This window comes from Mastomys coucha, unplaced genomic scaffold (genome assembly GCF_008632895.1).
Source record: "Mastomys coucha isolate ucsf_1 unplaced genomic scaffold, UCSF_Mcou_1 pScaffold20, whole genome shotgun sequence".
Taxonomy (NCBI): domain Eukaryota; kingdom Metazoa; phylum Chordata; class Mammalia; order Rodentia; family Muridae; genus Mastomys; species Mastomys coucha.
The window spans coordinates 34,979,015-34,996,564 of record NW_022196903.1 but is presented as its reverse complement, the minus strand read 5'-3'; the positions used below and the strand labels follow the sequence as shown (position 1 = coordinate 34,996,564).

Genomic DNA, 17,550 nt, shown 5'->3' with positions numbered 1-17,550 from the left:
TCTCCCCCCACCTCGGTTTTTTCTATTGTCTTTGCTTCCTGACTACTGTGTGGAAAGCACTGTCTTCTGGATGTACTTCCTCACCATAGACCATAGACTGCCAAACAACAGAGCCAACAAACTAAGCATCAAAACCTCAAAACCATAAGTCAAGACAAGTCTTCCCTCTTTTAAATTGGTTATCACAGGCAAGGTAAATAACATAGAAGAAAATATATACAAGACATAAAATGTGCCAACTTAATCATTTTTAAATGTATAATTCAGTGGTGTGGACATGATTGTACATCCATCAACACCTATTTCTACTTGGAGGAGGGGCTAAAATGTGAGCTCTGATCTACAAAATGGTATGTAAGTAAAAGAAAAAGAGGCTCTTTTTAATAGGAAGAAGATAGAAGCTGGGTGTCCTGCCTCTTCCTACCACAGGTTAGCACTTCAACCAATCCCTTCAGAGATGCTTCCTCTGCCTCTGCCAGCTTTGTTCTCCTGCTCTCCTTCCCCACCCACATTTTCCTACCCCTCTCTTTACTACTACTTTCAACCTTGTACCTATTCTCTATCTGAATTAAGCTTTTTATCATGCTAATGTAGAAGGGACTGGAGTTTCTAGAACCCCAAATCATTCTTTTACACCTAACGGAAAGATGCTCTCCTAAGAATGAAAGCATTCTCAGGGCTGAGGAGATGGATGGCTCAGCTGTTCAAGTGCTTGGTGTACAAGCATGAGGACATGAGTTCAATCCTCAGCAGAGCGGTGTGTTTATAATCCTAGCACTGGGGAGGACAAGACAAATGCACCTTTGGCTCTCACTGGCCAGCCAGCCTAGCCTATCTGAAAATCCCAGGTCTTAATGAGGGACCCTGTCTCAAACAACAAAGTGCACAGCTCCTGATGAGACCTGAAGTTGACCACTGACTTACACACACATACATATATACCTGCATATACATTAACACACATGTACTCAAGGAGAAAGTGAGGCAGGGGAGAGAGAATTTTTGCACTACAAAAAACAGAAGTCCAATAATGGAAAACAATATTTTTTTTTACTTCATTTCATCTACAAAGCATCTATAAGGCCATGTTCTTCTTCCTCTCTATGCATATTGTTTGGAGCAGTTAATCTCAGAAATATTTGTATCTATACTATTTGTGACTCTAATGTTTAACACCTAGATATGAGAGGGAGAGGGAGAAGGAGAGAGAGAGAGAGAGAGAGATTGGTCACACCAACCAACCCAGACTGTGTGCAACATTCTGCCTGCAAGCCTGGGACTGCCTACTGATAGCAGAAAAGGGGGAAATATTTTTAACTGACAATTCCAGTGAAACATACAGACTCGATCTTCCAATCGATCTTTACCGATCCACCAGTAAAAGAATAAGTAAACTGACCTTCTAGGACAGAAATAAGGCTCTTGACTTTGTTGAGTCAATAAAGAGAGTCCACCCCAGCATTCTCCAACCAACTGATTGCTGATCCAGTGGATGCTACTCTGAGCTCTAAAGGGAAAGCCTAAGCCACTCACATGTGACAATCATCTTCCGAAACTGAACCAAAGGATGAGCTCCCTTGGGACAAGGACCACAGCACCCTCGTCCCATCCCAAACTACTTCTTTTTCTACACACCATCCCAAACATCTAGCAATTTTTCTGAACACAGTGGGGTTCAGATACATTTTTGCCCTATCCATGAACCCCCAAAGGTTGTACCCAAGTCACAAAGTACCCTGCCTAATCTTCACCTCTCCAGGTTACCTATGTTTGGGATCTACCCAGGCAGAAGAGTGTCACTAAGAGTATGTTTTCTTATTGCATGTAGACATACATGCAACAGATAAGCACAGTGATTTATGCCACATAAACAAACCGTATGGGGGCTGGGAAGGTCTCCCGATTAGTCAAGTGCTTTACACACACACACACACACACACACACACACACACACACACACACAGGAAAGCCTGACTTCTATGCCTAGCACTCACATAGAGAGCCAGACACAGTAGCATGTGCCTGTAATTCCAGCACTAGGGAAGCAGAAGCAGGAAGGTCCCTGGGACTTGGTGGCCAGCTAGCCTAGCCTGGCCTAATTACTCCATGTCCCAGAGGGGGTTCTGTCTCAAAACCAGGACCAGAAAAATGGCTCAGCTAGTAAAAGCACTTCCTACACAAGCCTGTTGACCTGAGTTCAGTTCCTGAAACCTACATCCAGGCGGTGAGAGAGAACTGATTTCAGAGTTATATATACTCCAACCTCCACACAGGCACTCCACACGAGTGAATGGATATTAAAAAGAAAAGGTGGAAGGCTCCTCTGGAAAGACATCTGTGGTCAACCTATGACCTGTGTACACCAACACCAAAGACCATGAGTGTCTCTCTGGGTTTGCCTATAAACAGAACTATCTTAGCGTAGCCGTCCAACAGCCACAAGTACAAATGAGTTTTCTGGAATGGGGTCAAGGTCCTGGAAAACCATTTTGGGGTACCGGAACCGTGGGAAGGATTCGTAAAAATTAGCCAAACACAGATGTGTTTCAATCAGCCATCTTTCATTCAACACACGTTGTTACAAGCAAAACCAGGTAGAATAGGTAAGGCAAAACCCCTCCCCCAAGTTCGTCAGCAACTTGGCCCAATCAGCAACTTCTTCAGTCTCTGGAGGCGGGACTTCTGGCGTAACTAGCACTTGGAAAGAGGCATGGCAATTAGCAGGACGTGGGCAGAGAGGCGTGGTTATCTGTGGCAAGGCGGGGTCTGAAGACTCAGCCCTCAGATGTAGGTGGGTCACATCTTAAGTTTAAATTTTTTAATCAACTGTGAGCAGAGGCCTATGTGTATCTTAGGCTCTGCCCTGCAGGAGTGTGGGACCGTCTCCTACCTACATTAGGTTTGCCTCCCCTTTTTCCCCAGAGCATCCAAAGTCTGCTCAGACCATGAGAATAAAATCAATAGAACTATTTCCCATTATGCTAACTCATTCTTACCTTGTGCTTCCTAGGGACAGACTTCATCTTTATGACACATAACACTTTTCGCTAATATTTCGCTAAGTAAGACACCGATTTGCTTATCATTGTGTATTGATAAGTATTTTTTTTCTCTCTCTCTACCCACTTGTCCAGTATTGTCCCTGCTGGCTAGGCCATGGGCTCCACAAAAGACTGCTGCTGCATGGTCATGGCTTTTGTGCCTGTAAAACCTCAGTATTTATAACACTGTACAAAATGAAGGTGAAAAAACACAACAAGATCTGTGAGAGGTTCTATGGAAAGATGTGCAGGGCATCTTAATTTCTTTAATGTAGAATAGATATCCTAGAGGTCTGCCTTTCTTTCTTTCTTTCTTTCAATTTAAGGAGTCAATGTGCTATTTTTTTTCTCCACCTGCCCAGAATCCATGGAGACAATGCAGGTAAATAAGTTCTCAAATCTAGAGCCAGAATTTAAATCCTTCATTCACTACCCAAGAAATTTAACAAATTATATAACTTTGTGAGCCCTGGTCCCCTCTACTATAAAATGAGAATTAAGAATAATATTAGTAATTTCTACACCCATGAACTCTTAACAATTAGGTTGCATAAACAAGGCCCACATGATAACCACAGCAGTCAATATGCCACTTGGAAATTTTAGAGAGCAACACTCCCAGATAGAGAGCTACAGGCAGCCAATAGCCACAGTGAAAGGGAGAATCAGTTTTCTCCAAGGACATGCACCCCCCATGTGTTATCCAATCCCAGCTGGTTAGTCCTAAACTCATTTACATATGAACACCACTGGTGGATTCAGTAGGGTGTGGGTGTGCAGCAATAATTAAAGAAGAGGTTGTAGATAGTCCTAGTGCTGTTTGCATTTTGATGCTAATTCCGCTTCTGCAAGAGGGGATGCCTAGGGTGAGGAGTGAATCACAGTACTCAGGTGACTTCCTGTGAACCTTCTCCTAATGAATAAAGATTTCTAGGAACCAATCACTAGGCAAGGAGTAGGCGGGACTTCTGGGTCAGAGAGGAGAAGATGAGAGGCAGAAAAAGGTGTCTTGCTTTTGACTGGGGAGAGCTTGGAGGACATTGTGTAGCTAACAAGAGGCCCGCCCCCGCCCTGGTTTAGATGGCAGATCCACCAGGATTCGCCACTGGAGGAGTTAAATTTAGTATAGCTTACAAAATTAGGATGCTAGTTGTTGTGCCCAGTGACTGAGTTACTTGTTGACTCTGAACTAAGTCTGTGTGCTTCACACGGCCACTCAAGTGGGCTCCAGAGAGAAAGGTATGGCCGCAAAGCATGGGTTTTCAAGAAGTTCACCCCAAAAGGCCATGGGAATTTAGAAGGGTGGGGCTGGCATGGCAACGACCCGCTAGTGGGAACTTAGCGAGCTGGGTGGAGAGATTTCAGAGCTCTGGATCAGAGTCTCCACGAGATGAGAACAGGCTGGCCTGTCTGCTGACGCACTGCCGGCATAGCATGAACTGTTTTTTAATATTTCACGCAACAGGAGTGAGGAGAGGGAGTAGAAATTATTTAAACATAGTACTCTCATGTGAAATTCTCAAAAAATAAAAATAAAAATAAGAATATCAACCACATAGGGTTATTAAAAACAATAAATTAATAAGTATATATGAAGCCTTAAGACAAGTACCTGGTGTCAAGTTTGGCTGTTATTATTGAGTGGAAACTTTGAAAAAAATTTTTTTTTCTTTTTTAGATACAGCCTCACTCTGTAACCCATGCTGGCTTCAAACTCACTATGTAGCCCAGGTTGGCCTTAAACTCACTGCAGTTCTCCTGCCTCAGCCTCCCAAGGGTTGGGCCTACAGGAAGGAACACACTACGCCTGCTTCATAGATTGATTTTGTGTGTGTGTGTGAAATTGGGGAAGAAGTGAAGCTATACAAATTTTGTAAACGGATGCTAGAAAAATTAACAAAGTAGCAGATATGACCCTGGACTAAAACCCAACATTTTCAAGAAGCAGAAAGTTTCCTAAACTGTAAAAGAATACTCTGACATTCACAACCAAACGACCATGTAATTATCCTCCTCTGAAACAGTTTCTTCTTCTCAGAAGCTCTGTGCTCTATGCAGAGCTGTCCAGCAGAACTTGCTCTGATGACAGTGATCGTCGCCATAGTCTGCACAGCCCAAAACAACCACCATGTGTGGCCATTGCGTAGCTGTACTTCCCTGCAACCAAGGAAATGGAAAGGTTTTAATTTCACCTACCTGTGGTCCTTTTAAGCTTAACTAGGTACATATGGGAGTGCAGCTCTGGGGATTTGATAAACAAGCTCCTGGATGTGGTCCTTGCCTGCATTCTGGCTCTGTTCCTCCCCTCAACTCAGAAATCAGCTCTCACAGGGCCAACTGCTGTCTCACACCTCCACAACTCTGCCAATTCCAGCCCCTTTGTCTGGAACATCCTTCCTTACCCACACTGCTTCAGAACCTGATTCATATGTCATTTCATGGGGAATTCATCTCCAGCTCCCACCCTCATGCCCATCTCACCCTCCATGGAAAGGAGCTACAATCACCTCCTCGGTGTTCTGGATCTATTTCTGTGGCTGCTCTGCCATTCAGTAGTTGGGATGTGTACTCTCTGTGGCACTAACCATCTACATGAACTCTGAGGACCAGGTCTCACTCATCGCTCTTCCTAGTACTGTGAGCCAAGTCATCATATAATATGAGTGTTTATGCTAAGTATTTTCTGATTACAACATTAAAATTTAAATATGCACAATGTTCCATTAAAATAATTTTCAAAGTACAACCACTTCATGACCATGAAAACTCCTGGGACCAAAGTCTATTATAAAGCAAATTTTAAAACAATAAAAGTTCTTGATCAGTTAAAGGTGGGGGCATGGTGATTTCTAGTACTTCAGAGGCAAAGGCAGGCAGATGTCTATAAGTTTGAAACTAGCCTGGTCTACATGAGTGAGTCCCAGCCAAGGATACACTATGAGACCTTATCTCAAAATAAAAATAAATAAAATAAAAATAAAAAATAAACATCAGCTAAATATCTGCTTCTTTCAAACTCCATAAATGTAGCACTTCACTACAAACCGCAGAAATAAAATGTTCCTTGAAATAAGCCTTACCTAGAGCCACCTGGATATCCCTTGAGCTTCAGAAATTGGTCTTGCTATTGATCTGCCCCACCCCCAGCATCCTGTACTGATTTTTCTGAAAGACCAGGATGAGGTTTAGAAACAAGAGGGCAATAAGTTAAGACTCATATTGACAAAATCATATGAGATTTGGAGTAACCATTCCTTGCTACATCCCATACTCAATCTGACCTCCGAGAAAAGAATAATTAAAATCTTATCTAACATGGAAAATAATGACTTTGGATGATGTGTGTCTTTTCAAAGGCATATGTTACCCAAAAGGAATTGGGTGTCTCCCTTATTCCTTGGCAAAGCTTTTGCACAAAAAATTCCATTTTTAGTGTCTCATTTAGCATCTGTTACAACATTAACCTGGACTCATAGTCACAGTAGTTTGTTTTTTTTTTATCACGATTTCCCAACTAATCTGTTATTCATATTTCCACACAAACATTTCCATAACTATAATTGGCTCTGAATAGATACATTAATAATCCTGATTTTTATGAGGTCTTTCCCAAGAACCTAGGCCTCTGGTGAATATGCGTTACAAATGTGTGTCTTGCTTGCCTTCCAGGAGCTTTCAGCTCAATAAAAAAACAAGTGTCATTGCCAGAAATACACACTGGTGTGCACAGCATGGCATGGGGCATCAAAAAGAATGGATTCCAGAGAAAAACATGAATCCAAGATATTTCATCTTTGTGTCTGATAGAGGTTGGCTTCAGCTGTTTCATTCACTTGGTGGTTTTGTTTTCTTTCAAAAGTACAAGCAACGCTTTGAACGCAAGGACTGAGTTAAGAAGTGACAGAATGCTTTATGGCAGTGCTTCTCAACCTTCCTAGTGCTATGACCCTTTAATACAGTTCCTCATGCTGTGGTGACCCCCAACCATAAAATTATTTTGTTGCTAGTTCAGAACTGTGACTTTGCTAGGGTTATAAATCATAATGTAAATATCTGATATGCAGGATATCTGATTTTTGGCCCCAAGAGGGACTATGACCCAGAGGTTGAGAACCACTGCTTTAGAGCAACAGGATCATTAAGATACAAACCACATTTCCATAAAAATTTAAATAGACTCTAAACAACTTTTTCTCAGATTCCCTTTTCCTTTGCCCAAAATACCTCTCCCTCAGTTGTAATAGAAGATGTTCCAAAAAAAAAAAAAAAAAGATAAAGTCTAAGTTCTCTTTGGGGTTCCTAGTGAATAATATGAGATAAATGTCTTTCCTTAAGATTTCCTAAATTTAGATTGAGAAGTATCAATTTTAACTTCCATATAAAATCCACCCATCTGGGAAAAATGCTGGTTAATTCTAGAAATTGCTTCCTATGTGTTACTAGAATTGCCTCCAAAGCCTATTTCTATAAAATGTGCTTGTTTCCAACATGTGTCTGCTGCTGCTGGGAAAGAGATGAACTGGTTTTCAAAGATGGTGTTATGAGGTTAAAAAATGAAGATGGTGACCTTAGGTCTCTTGGGATTTGTAAACCCAGCATGCCATCTATCTCAATAATGCCTAACAAGAATGCCAAAGGGACAGAAACAGCCATGGTGAGCAAGTGCTTGCAGCTGACAGTGATTGCTGTATTTGAGGTGATGGGGAACAGCATTTCCATTAGTTCAAGTGAAATACAATGCCCTGCCAACTCTGGGTATCAGTGTATTCAATCCCCCTGCTGTGCATGTCCATTTTCTGTTGCTGCAATTAAAAATCAGTCGATATAAAGTCAAAATGTTGTTCATTCTTCCCTATCCCTTCCCCTGTCACTATGTTTCCAGCTTCACCGGAAGATCGTGTCACTATGGTAACCAGTCCCTCTGCTGCACAGACCAAGTCAACCTCTCTAGTCAGACTGCCAAGCAGACAAGATGGAATCAGAGGCCTGAGTGGAGACACCAGAAGCTACAAATCCCATTCCCCTCTTTCTCTAGTCAGGGTAAGCCAATGCCAGACATAGAAAATGTATCTTGTTCTAAAAGGTTCAAGGAGGGAAACTTAAGAATGTCCTTCAACAAATCTTGTCAGAGCTCACCAGTCATTATTAGCAGTTCTCCACAACAGTTCAGCTAGCTACCTATCATTTCCATTTTAAAGAAAGCAGAAGACAGATAAAATAAAACCATCAATCTGAAAAGCTTTACAAAGTCCCCCTTGTGAAAAAATAATTCGGCTTCCTCTTGTTTGCCTGCTTCTCAGTCAAGCTTCGCAAGCGACACATTCCTACAAAGTTGCAGAGTTCCACCCAGGTTGAGCCACACTAATAAAAGCCTCATCCAGAAGCAGGTGGGATGCCTGGCAGCACCAACATGCCCAAGCTTAAAACTGGCATCCCTGGTCATTCCCAAGAAGCTATGCAACAAATGCCAAGATGGACACTCACTCTCTTTCGAATGGCTCTTCCTCTCTTCCTAACTGTGAAATGGCCTCCTGAACTACACCCACTAACCATTCTTACATAGCTGGTTGTTGCTGCTGTTGTGTGTGCTTGGGTTTTCAAATTAACAATTTCTTCTGAACAACCTCAACACTTTTATAAATCAAAGTGCATCGGTTCTCTCAGATATCATTTTAAAACATCAGTAAACTTCATGGCGATAGGAGACATAAAGAGTCACTTTATGTCTTGGCTTCAAAGCCTATTTGCAAATATTAGCACAGTTGTCAACCACTCACTAGTCGAAGAGAGTGACACATGAGGAGGGAAGCAAGGCCTAAAGTCTACACATCTTCCCAGAGCGCAGCCATCGTAGAAGGGTACGCAGCTCCTCCTCAGAAGACATTAAAGCACATCACATCAAACAGTACTTCACTAGGCTGATGAGTCAGGTTGGTTTCAAGCATATAAACCATGTAGGATTTACAAATTGCATCACATAAGCAGACTTTTCAATGCATGTGATCATATTCAAATATCAAGTGCTATTAGCAAATATTTGCTTGTTTTCTGTTTTACACGCCTTGAGCGTTTTATATAGATCTGAAAATGGTAATTTCTTTTCCTTCTGATATACCCACTTTTGTGTTACTTTTTTGTGCTTATTAGATTGCTGATGTTCACTGCTCACCGTCACTCTGTCAACCACTGCTCCAGAAGAAGAAATGAAGGACTGTAATGGAATGCTGCTGGATACCTGCTTTGGGCTCCTATAAGGCAGGGGCTGTAATGTATTGGTGTTTATATGATCAATAGTTACACCATGACTTCTGCAGTGCCTTGCTAACTAAATGTTTCTGGTGTGCATAGTGTCTCCTGCAGGAGACATCCCCCCATCCCCAGTTTCCTTTGATCAAATCGGTTCAGCATCTAAAAATAGAGATTAAAATTTGGAGCCAGTTACCCCTGACACATCTAGGGTTTCCTCTAGAAACACAACATTGGAGATTCCCTTCCTTCCCAGAGGCTGATGAAGCATTATCCTGGATTTAAAAAACAAAACCCCCGGCCCAGGCGAATGCATACGAATCTGAACCCATAAGAGCAAGACAGCAGGTGAGCCAAAAGAGTGGAGCATTTACCACAATCTATTACAGCTATGGAGAGGCAAGTTCTGCCCACGCCAAGGCTCAGCCAGGCCTGGCTAACTGAACCACACAGAGACCAGGAGATGACATAGCCTGTGGCCACCAGGAGAAGCAAGGGGCTGCAGGGCCTACCTAGAGGTGCCAGGCTCTCTGCAGCGCCACGCCTCGCGCCTCGTGAGCTTACCTTTCCGTATGAGAGCGGCGATCTCTGGGTCGAAGCCCTGCCGGTGGCACTTCCTCCAGAGGCCCATGTTGGTGGAGTTGTACTGCCGGCTGCACTCGTCCGCGGGGCTCATGGCGAACAGCTGCCGGCGATTCCGGGCCCGGAGGAGTTTGCCCTCCCAGCGGTCCAGGCGCGAGCGGCTGGCGCGCAGAGGCAAGTTGTTGTTGTTGTTGTAAATGAAGCCGGGGTCGACCCGGCGGGTGTTGAAGGCCTTGCACCTGTCCCTGTGCTTCCTGGCGTCCGTCTCGTACCAGTGGTCGGAGCAGATGGCCACAGCCAACATGCCGAGGGCGCAGAGCGCTAGCGAAAGCCCCGTATAGAGCAGTAACCTTCCGGCAGCCATGCCTCCGCTTGGCGGCTACACCATGGGCATGATCCGCCGCAGCCTCGCCTTCCCTACGCGCGCCCCGAACAAAGCGGCGGGCGGCCGAGATAGGGGTGGGGACGGGAGGGGATCTGCGCCGCGGCGCCCCCCTCGGCCCCCACCTGCGGGTACGCGGCCGGGGGACTGCGGGAGTAGAGGCGGGCAGCCTAAAAAGTTCTGATCCGGAGAGGCTCCCGCAGGGTCCTGAGCATCCTCCGGGCAGGTGCAGCCTCCTCTCGCGGTGGCGAACTCAACACGGCCACTTCCCACCGTTTAGGGGGGAACAGTCCTAAGCCTCCGTCTGCCTCTGCACGCCGCCCAGCAATCGCAAACTAAATACCAAGTGCTCTCGACCACAGCGGAGCTTGCTGGGGTTTCTCTGTGCAGCGTGCTGACCGGAGTGACTGTCCTGGCTTCCTGGGAACGATAGGGAGGGGGATCTGAGGACGCGACACTTCACGGAAGGACGGATCGCGCTCGCGGCCGGTTGCCCGGAGTGCAGCCTGGATCTCTTTCTCTGGGACTCTCCTCCCCTTTTCGGTCTGCAGCCGAAGGCCGGGGATGCGTGCCCAGAACTGTTCTTTTCCGCGTCGGGTCTTTTCAAAGCCTGGGTACTCTGATCACCAGTAGGTCCTTGACTCCTGCCGACCCCACGGGTGCTCTCAGAAGCGAGCTGCCCGCAGACGCACGGTCTCTATCAGCCTTTGCCCGCGTGCTCCCGGATGGCCTGCCTCTGGCCTTGCCATTCAGACAGCCCCGCTTTTGGACAACGGGGGACACTCGGGCGGTGTTACGCGACTAGTCAGGGCCCGGGGTTTGCAGAGACTGGGCGGCAGCTGACGGGCGTTAGGGGCGGACCGCACAGAGGAGGGCGCACCCGGAGCGCTCGGAGCTCCTTCAACACCATGGACAGGTCGCTCAGGGGTGGCGAGCTGCCGGCCCAACCGCCAGCCTCCCCGGTATCAAGCGGCTGGCTCTCTCCAGCGCCTTCGTCTTCCTAGAGTGTGTGAGCCCGGCCCTCTCCAATATCCCTTCTGCTCCACTTCACCTGGCCTTCCGCAGCCCCGCGTGCGAGATGCCCAGGTGCCGAGCAAATGCTGCGGGCACGAAGAAAACCCGGAGCCCGGCTGCTCGAAGCAACCCGCCCCCTTCGCCACCTGAGCCCAAGCACTCCAGCACCGCTTGCTTTACCAGCTGGGGTCAGCCGCTCTCAGATTGCACCATTTTCTTCTCAGCCCACCCGGGTGCCGAGACCAGGGATCCCTCGGCCTCGTGTGGAAGGACTCGTCCCGGCCTCAGCGTCCCGCGATCCGGCTCCCCGCACTGGGGTGAATGGGGCGGGCGGGGGGGTGGGGAGTTTTAGGGGTGGGGGGAGCCTGGGTGCCTCGGCTTCACCTCCCTACCTCCTCGAGCTGCAAAGGCTTCCGGGCCTCTCAGGCTCTGGCGACGCCCGAGAGGAGCGAGAGCCCAAGCTGCGCCCCAGGGGCTCCAGAAATCGCATTGCCCGGGTGTGGGCGCCTGAGAAAGCCGCTGTCACTCGCTCGGCCTCCAGGCGCTGCAGCCTTGGCTAAAACCCACAGCCGAGAACACGGAGCGCGCAGCCAAAAGCTAGTGATGTCATCCGTGCAACGTGAGCCTCATCTCTTATTTTTCTAGCCTTCTTAAAGTTAAACCACACCATTTCCCAGGCACGAAATGTCTGAGCCTTATTCTTTGGCCAGGCAAGTCAATGGTGTCTAGGTAGGTATGGGCTCCATCACATCCATATTAATGCACACATACATATATGTAGCATGCTTACGTGTATTATTATAAAAATTTAGGGTTGGTGCCTATGTCTCCCGTTTCTCTTTTGACCGTGGAAAAGTCCCTTAAATTCGCCACAGTTCTTCAAAGAAGAAAACGCTTAGAGAACGGTCCTTAACCGGCTCTGAGTAAACCCCTGCACCACGGTTTCCGCCGCTATAGTGTCTCCTATTGGTTTGATCTTTGTTTTTCCCCCAGAAAGCTATAAGCACTACCTTGCTAGCTATTGGCGTTTCTACCTGGAACTGAACAGAGAGCAGCCGTGAGCCAGCGCCCGACATCCCAACACACACACACAAACACACACACACACACACACACACACACACACACACACACCTGCCCTTACTCTTCAGCAAGAAAAGGGGACAACTAACTAATCCCTTCAAGACCAGAAGAGAATCCCTAAGGGATGGAGATGGCAGTTGATTTTGGAGGAGAGGAAGAGTTAAAGGCAATCTCGGTATAGAGTTCGTCATGATCTCCCTATGACCGCTGGATTTAGCCTCTGCAGGGCCTCTTTGAGGTGGGACCGGGACTCCAGACCTTGAAAATGTGGGCCCCAGCTAGAGGATCCATCCCCACCCTACCCCGCCCCCTGCTTCTCTCACGTGAGACAGAGCCGCAAAGCTGGGAGCCTCCCATCCAGCTTCACAAACTAGGGGTTTCATTCTAAAGCTCACCCTTCGGTTTTCACCTTTTCTCCAAAGTCGAGGTCCCCCACTGAGGGATAAAGAACTGCCCTGGGGGAAAGAGAGTGCCCTAGGGACCCAGCTTTGCACAGCAGGACTTGGAAATTGAAACGAACGCACCTCCACCATATTCTTTTTGTCTTTTTTTTTTTCCTCCCTGCATTTTGAAAATCGCGAACAAGGCGTTTCAGTGCCATCTAGTGGGGGAGGGGCGTGCCTTGGTTTTCAGTCTTGAATTCTGTAAGGGGATTTACTTCCTGAAGAGAAGTCGTTACCTACTTGGTTCTTAGATGATGCTTGGCTGGTCTAGAAGTTACAGGCACCTGCTAGTCCACATGCTCCTCAGAGTTCCCTGGGATCCCCTGGTAGAGCTGAGCGACTTTGGCCAGGGCGTCTTCTCATCATCTTTTCTCAATTCTCCTACTTGTGTCCTTGAAGATAGGGGATACATTTGACATACATGGAAGCACTGCTAAAGCTATATCTTCCCCTAAGGCCGAGTGGGAGTGCTTTTCACCTAGCAGGGTACGGGAATATGATGATAGGAAGGAAACCGAACCTACAAGGTCAGTGGGAAGTCAAAGCAAGATTAGCTCTACAGCTTAGGTCTCTTGGTTCCCTCTCGGGTCTTTGTAGATCCAGCTCAGGATCTTTGGCAGTGCCCACGCAGGATCTTTGACAGTGCCCACGCAGAAAAGCACACATGCTCCTCTTTCAGCACTCCTCCCCTACAGTCCACTCTTGCTCCCCTCTTGGTCTACTTTTTAACTTTTTCCATGACCTTTGGCCTACATTCAAAGATTTGCCTGCTGTCCCATGGTCCTTGGTGCTGTCTTAGACCCCGTTTAGGAAGGGAACCTATGTAAGATACTGCCCTCCCCTTTTCCTGGATATCACTAACATTCAATTCGAAGTTGTTGTCCTTGATGAAAACACTAAAATCCTTACAAAAGGTGTTTGATGGTTTGTACCCTCCTTTTAAGTGTGATTGTTTTGAGCAACCATATATCCGGTGGAGACGATACTGATGCTTAGGGCTAAGAAGCTGATCAATCTAGACAGCATAGCTTCTTGTTGTTGATGCTGGTGTTGTCCTAGTTGTTATCTTTGTGTGTGTGCTCTTCTGGGAACCAAACTGTTGTGCAGTCTAGACAGGTACTCTGCATCCCCTGTCTTACTCAGTGTTTCATTGCTGTGAAAGAGACACCATGACCAAAGCAACTCTTAATGAGAGAAAGTGATTTGGGACATGCCTAACAGTTTCATACGTTTAGTCCATTATCACCATAGGGAGCGTGGTGGCATAAGGACAGACATTTGCTGGAGAAGTAGCTGAAAGCTCTGCATTCAGATCCACAGGCAGCAGGAAGACAGACTCATTGGACTGGCTTGGGCTTGTGAAACCTCAAAAGCCTGGCCCTAGTGACACACTTCCATGTACTCCTACAAAGTCACACCTCCTAATCCTTCTCAAGTAGTGCCACTCCCTAATGACTAAGCTTTCAAATATATGAATCTATGGGGCCATTCTTATTCCATCTACCACATCCAAAGCTACACACACACACACAACTATTTTTTCAAGTTTATTTTTTGAGACAATCTGTCACTAACTTGCCTGGGCTGGTCTTGAATTTAGAGTCTTCCTGCCATAACCTTCCAGGTGGTGGGATTACAGGTATGGGCTACCACACCCAACTATGATCTACTCTTTTTAAGTGTAGGATCTAGCCTCAAATTCCTCTACCCTGTAAGCTACAGTATCACTCTTGTGTGTGTTTCTTCCTAACTAACACTGTCCCGAAGTCATAAGGCAAAAAATCAGAAGTGACTCCAGAGTCAAAGACAAAATGATGTGTGACTCTTACACATGGTGGGACTTGTGGCTCCAGCAGCATGTGTATAGTAGAGGATGGCCAAGTTGATCATCAATGGGAGGAGAGGCCCTTGGCCCTGTGAAGGTTCTATGCCACAGTGTAGGGGAATGCCAGGGCCAGTAAGCAGGAGAGGGTGGAGTGTCGAGCAGGGGGAGGGGGAGGGAACAGGGGTTTGTTCTTCTTGGTTTTTGTTTTTTGGGTTTTTTTTTTTTTTTGGAGGGGAAACTGGGAAAGGAGATATCATATGACATGTGAATAAAGAAAATATCTAATAAAAAAAAAAAAAAAAAAGATGTGTGACTCTTGAGAAAGTATCCCAGAAAGTGATGACCAGCGTGTACTCACACACATAACATGATGGAAATGCCAAATCTCGGGGGGAGCAGCCCGCTCCATTACTGGATGGTCTGGAACTGTTTGACCAAAGAGTTCTTTATACTGAGTCATACTCCAGATCCCTCTATTCCAGACATTGGCTCTTACTTTTTTTGGTTTTTGGTTTTTCGAGACAAGGTTTCTCTGTATAGCCCTGGCTGTCCTGGAACTCACTCTGTAGACCAGGCTGGCCTTGAACTCAGAAATCCACCTTCCTCTGCCTCCCAAGTGCTGGGATTAGAGGCATGTACCACCACAGCCCGGCCCAACATTTTCTTATACTTGTTTCTGACTAGTTTTTATGTCAACTTGACACAATCAAGGGTCATTTGGGAAGAAAGACTCTTAAGACAATGTCTCCATAGGATTGGGTCTGTAGGAGAGGCTGTGGGGCATTTTCTTGATTGATGTGGAAAAGCCGAGCACATTGTGAGTGGTACCACCCTCGGGCAGGTGATTCTGAGTGCTATAATAAGAAAGAAGGATGAGCAAGCTAGAGACAAACAGTCCACCATGGTCTCAGCTTCAGTTCCTGCCATGAGTTCCCCCCAGGGATTGGAGTGTGACCTGAGAGTTGTAAGATGAAATAAAACCTTTCCTCCCCAAGTTGCTTTTGGTCATTGGGTTTATCATAGCAATAAAAAGATAATAACTAAGACAACACCTTCCATGCTGGCTTCAGCTGCCATATTTGTTCTATCCATGTACCAGTTCCATCTGCAAATTCTCTCTTTCATGTTGTCAATTGGAAGCAAAACAAAGTTGGTAAATATGTATCAGTATTCATCCATGGAAAGGCAATGTGTGTGTGTGTGTGTGTGTGTGTGTGTGTGTGTTGTCTCCCTGGCTGTCCTGGGACTCTCTCTATCAGCCAGATTGACCTCAAACTGCTGGAGATCTACTGCCTCTGCCCTCCATGTGAGGGAGTTAAAGGTATATTTCTGTTTTCATAACTAGCTTTGCACAATTTGGACACTATGTGTAACCCCAAAAGGATTTTGCACTTTGGCCCTTCCAAAGCAGTTTGCCCAGGCTGAGGGATGTTCATATCATGCTTGAACGGATACTTATCCTCAGGAAGACTTCTCTCTAAGTCACAGCTCATCACAGAGGCATCCTGGTTTGTATCACTTCCTTCTTTTCTTCCTTGGGGTCATTACAGTCAACATAGACATGTATTTCTCATCTAAGCCCTCTCTTAGCTCTTTTTTTCTTCTTCCTCTACTACATCACCACACCAATCTTTTCAAATTATCCTTTATTCAAAACTCTGCAGCAGTTGCACCTTGACAGTATGAGAAAGCTTCAGCCCAGGCCCCTGCTAGGCCTTACAAGAAGTTCCTGCCCATTTTTAAAGGGATTTCCAGTCTCTCTTGCACATGCCCTCTATACATGTTCCTAAAAGCCTCACATCGTTCCCCCTGTCCATAAATATTTAACTGCTCTGCTTTTTAAATTTCTTACAATTACAGGTGTCTCATATCAATAGGCCAGATTAATACCATTTGATCATCTCACTAGAAGCTGGGGGAAAAAAAAGCAACCAATTAAGCCCAACAAAGTTGCCAGATGTGTAAACGTTCTCTCCCTTAACTAGGAATATTTTAAAGTGAATAAGATCATCTCCTGAAATAAAGAAATGTTTCAAGTTAGTAGGATTAAAACAAATAGCACAACAGCCAAATGGGCAGAATTTATAAAGAGAAAAATCACAGAAGTCATTCAAGTGGAAAATTAACATATGAAAAACTCAATCTTATTGGTAATCTGAAGAATGCAATTTTTTAAATACTGATTTGAACCATTAGACGGGGGTGGAATGGACAAGTGTCTGTGAAGTATCAGTGGCTGGGACATTAGGAAATATTGTCAGGCACTTCTGGTAAGGGGATAAACTGATGCATCCACTTGGGAAGGCAGTTGGAAGCAGCTGCTAAGATGAAAAAGACACATTGCTTATGGTCCAGCAGAGGTACAGAAACATTTGCACAAAGACTAAAGACACCTTTAGTGTGCTCCCAGTCCACCTTTCCTAGGGCTCCTGTCACTGTAAACTATGTATTTTTTTCTGTTATTATGTCATTTTTTATTTTTATTTTTTCTTAGATATTTTCTTTATTTACATGTCATATGATATCTCCTTTCCCAGTTTCCACTCTAAAAAAAATAAAAATAAAACAAAACAAAAACAAAAGCAAACCCCTGTTCCCTCCCCTCTTCCCCTGCTTGCCACCCCACCCTCTCCTGCTTACTGGCCCTGGCATTCCCCTACACTGTGGCATAGAACCTTCACAGGGCCAAGGGCCTCTCCTCCCACTGATGACCATTTTGGCCATCCTCTACTATATCTATGCTGCTGGAGCTATTAGTCCCACCATGTGTACTCTTTGGTTGGTGGATTAGTCCCTGGGAACTCTGAGAGTACTAGTTAGTTCATATTGTTGTTCGTCCTAAGGGGCTGCAAACCCTCCAGCTCCTTGGGTTCTTTCTCTAGCTCCTTCATTGGGAACCCTGTACTCAGTTCAATGGATGGCTGTGAAGTATTA

The 17,550-nt window shown here is 45.8% G+C and overlaps 1 protein-coding gene across 1 annotated transcript in view; it reads right to left on the bottom strand.

Annotated features, from left to right (window-relative positions):
* The window catches only part of Tmem178b (transmembrane protein 178B), a 374,345-nt gene extending 364,081 nt beyond the window's left edge, over nt 1–10,264 (bottom strand). Inside the window, exon 1 of the mRNA XM_031381640.1 lies at nt 9,852–10,264. Within this exon, the coding sequence (XP_031237500.1) occupies nt 9,852–10,233 (382 nt within the window). The 5' untranslated portion in view covers nt 10,234–10,264. The remainder of the gene's footprint in view (nt 1–9,851) is intronic.
* Between the last annotated feature and the right edge of the window lie 7,286 nt (nt 10,265–17,550).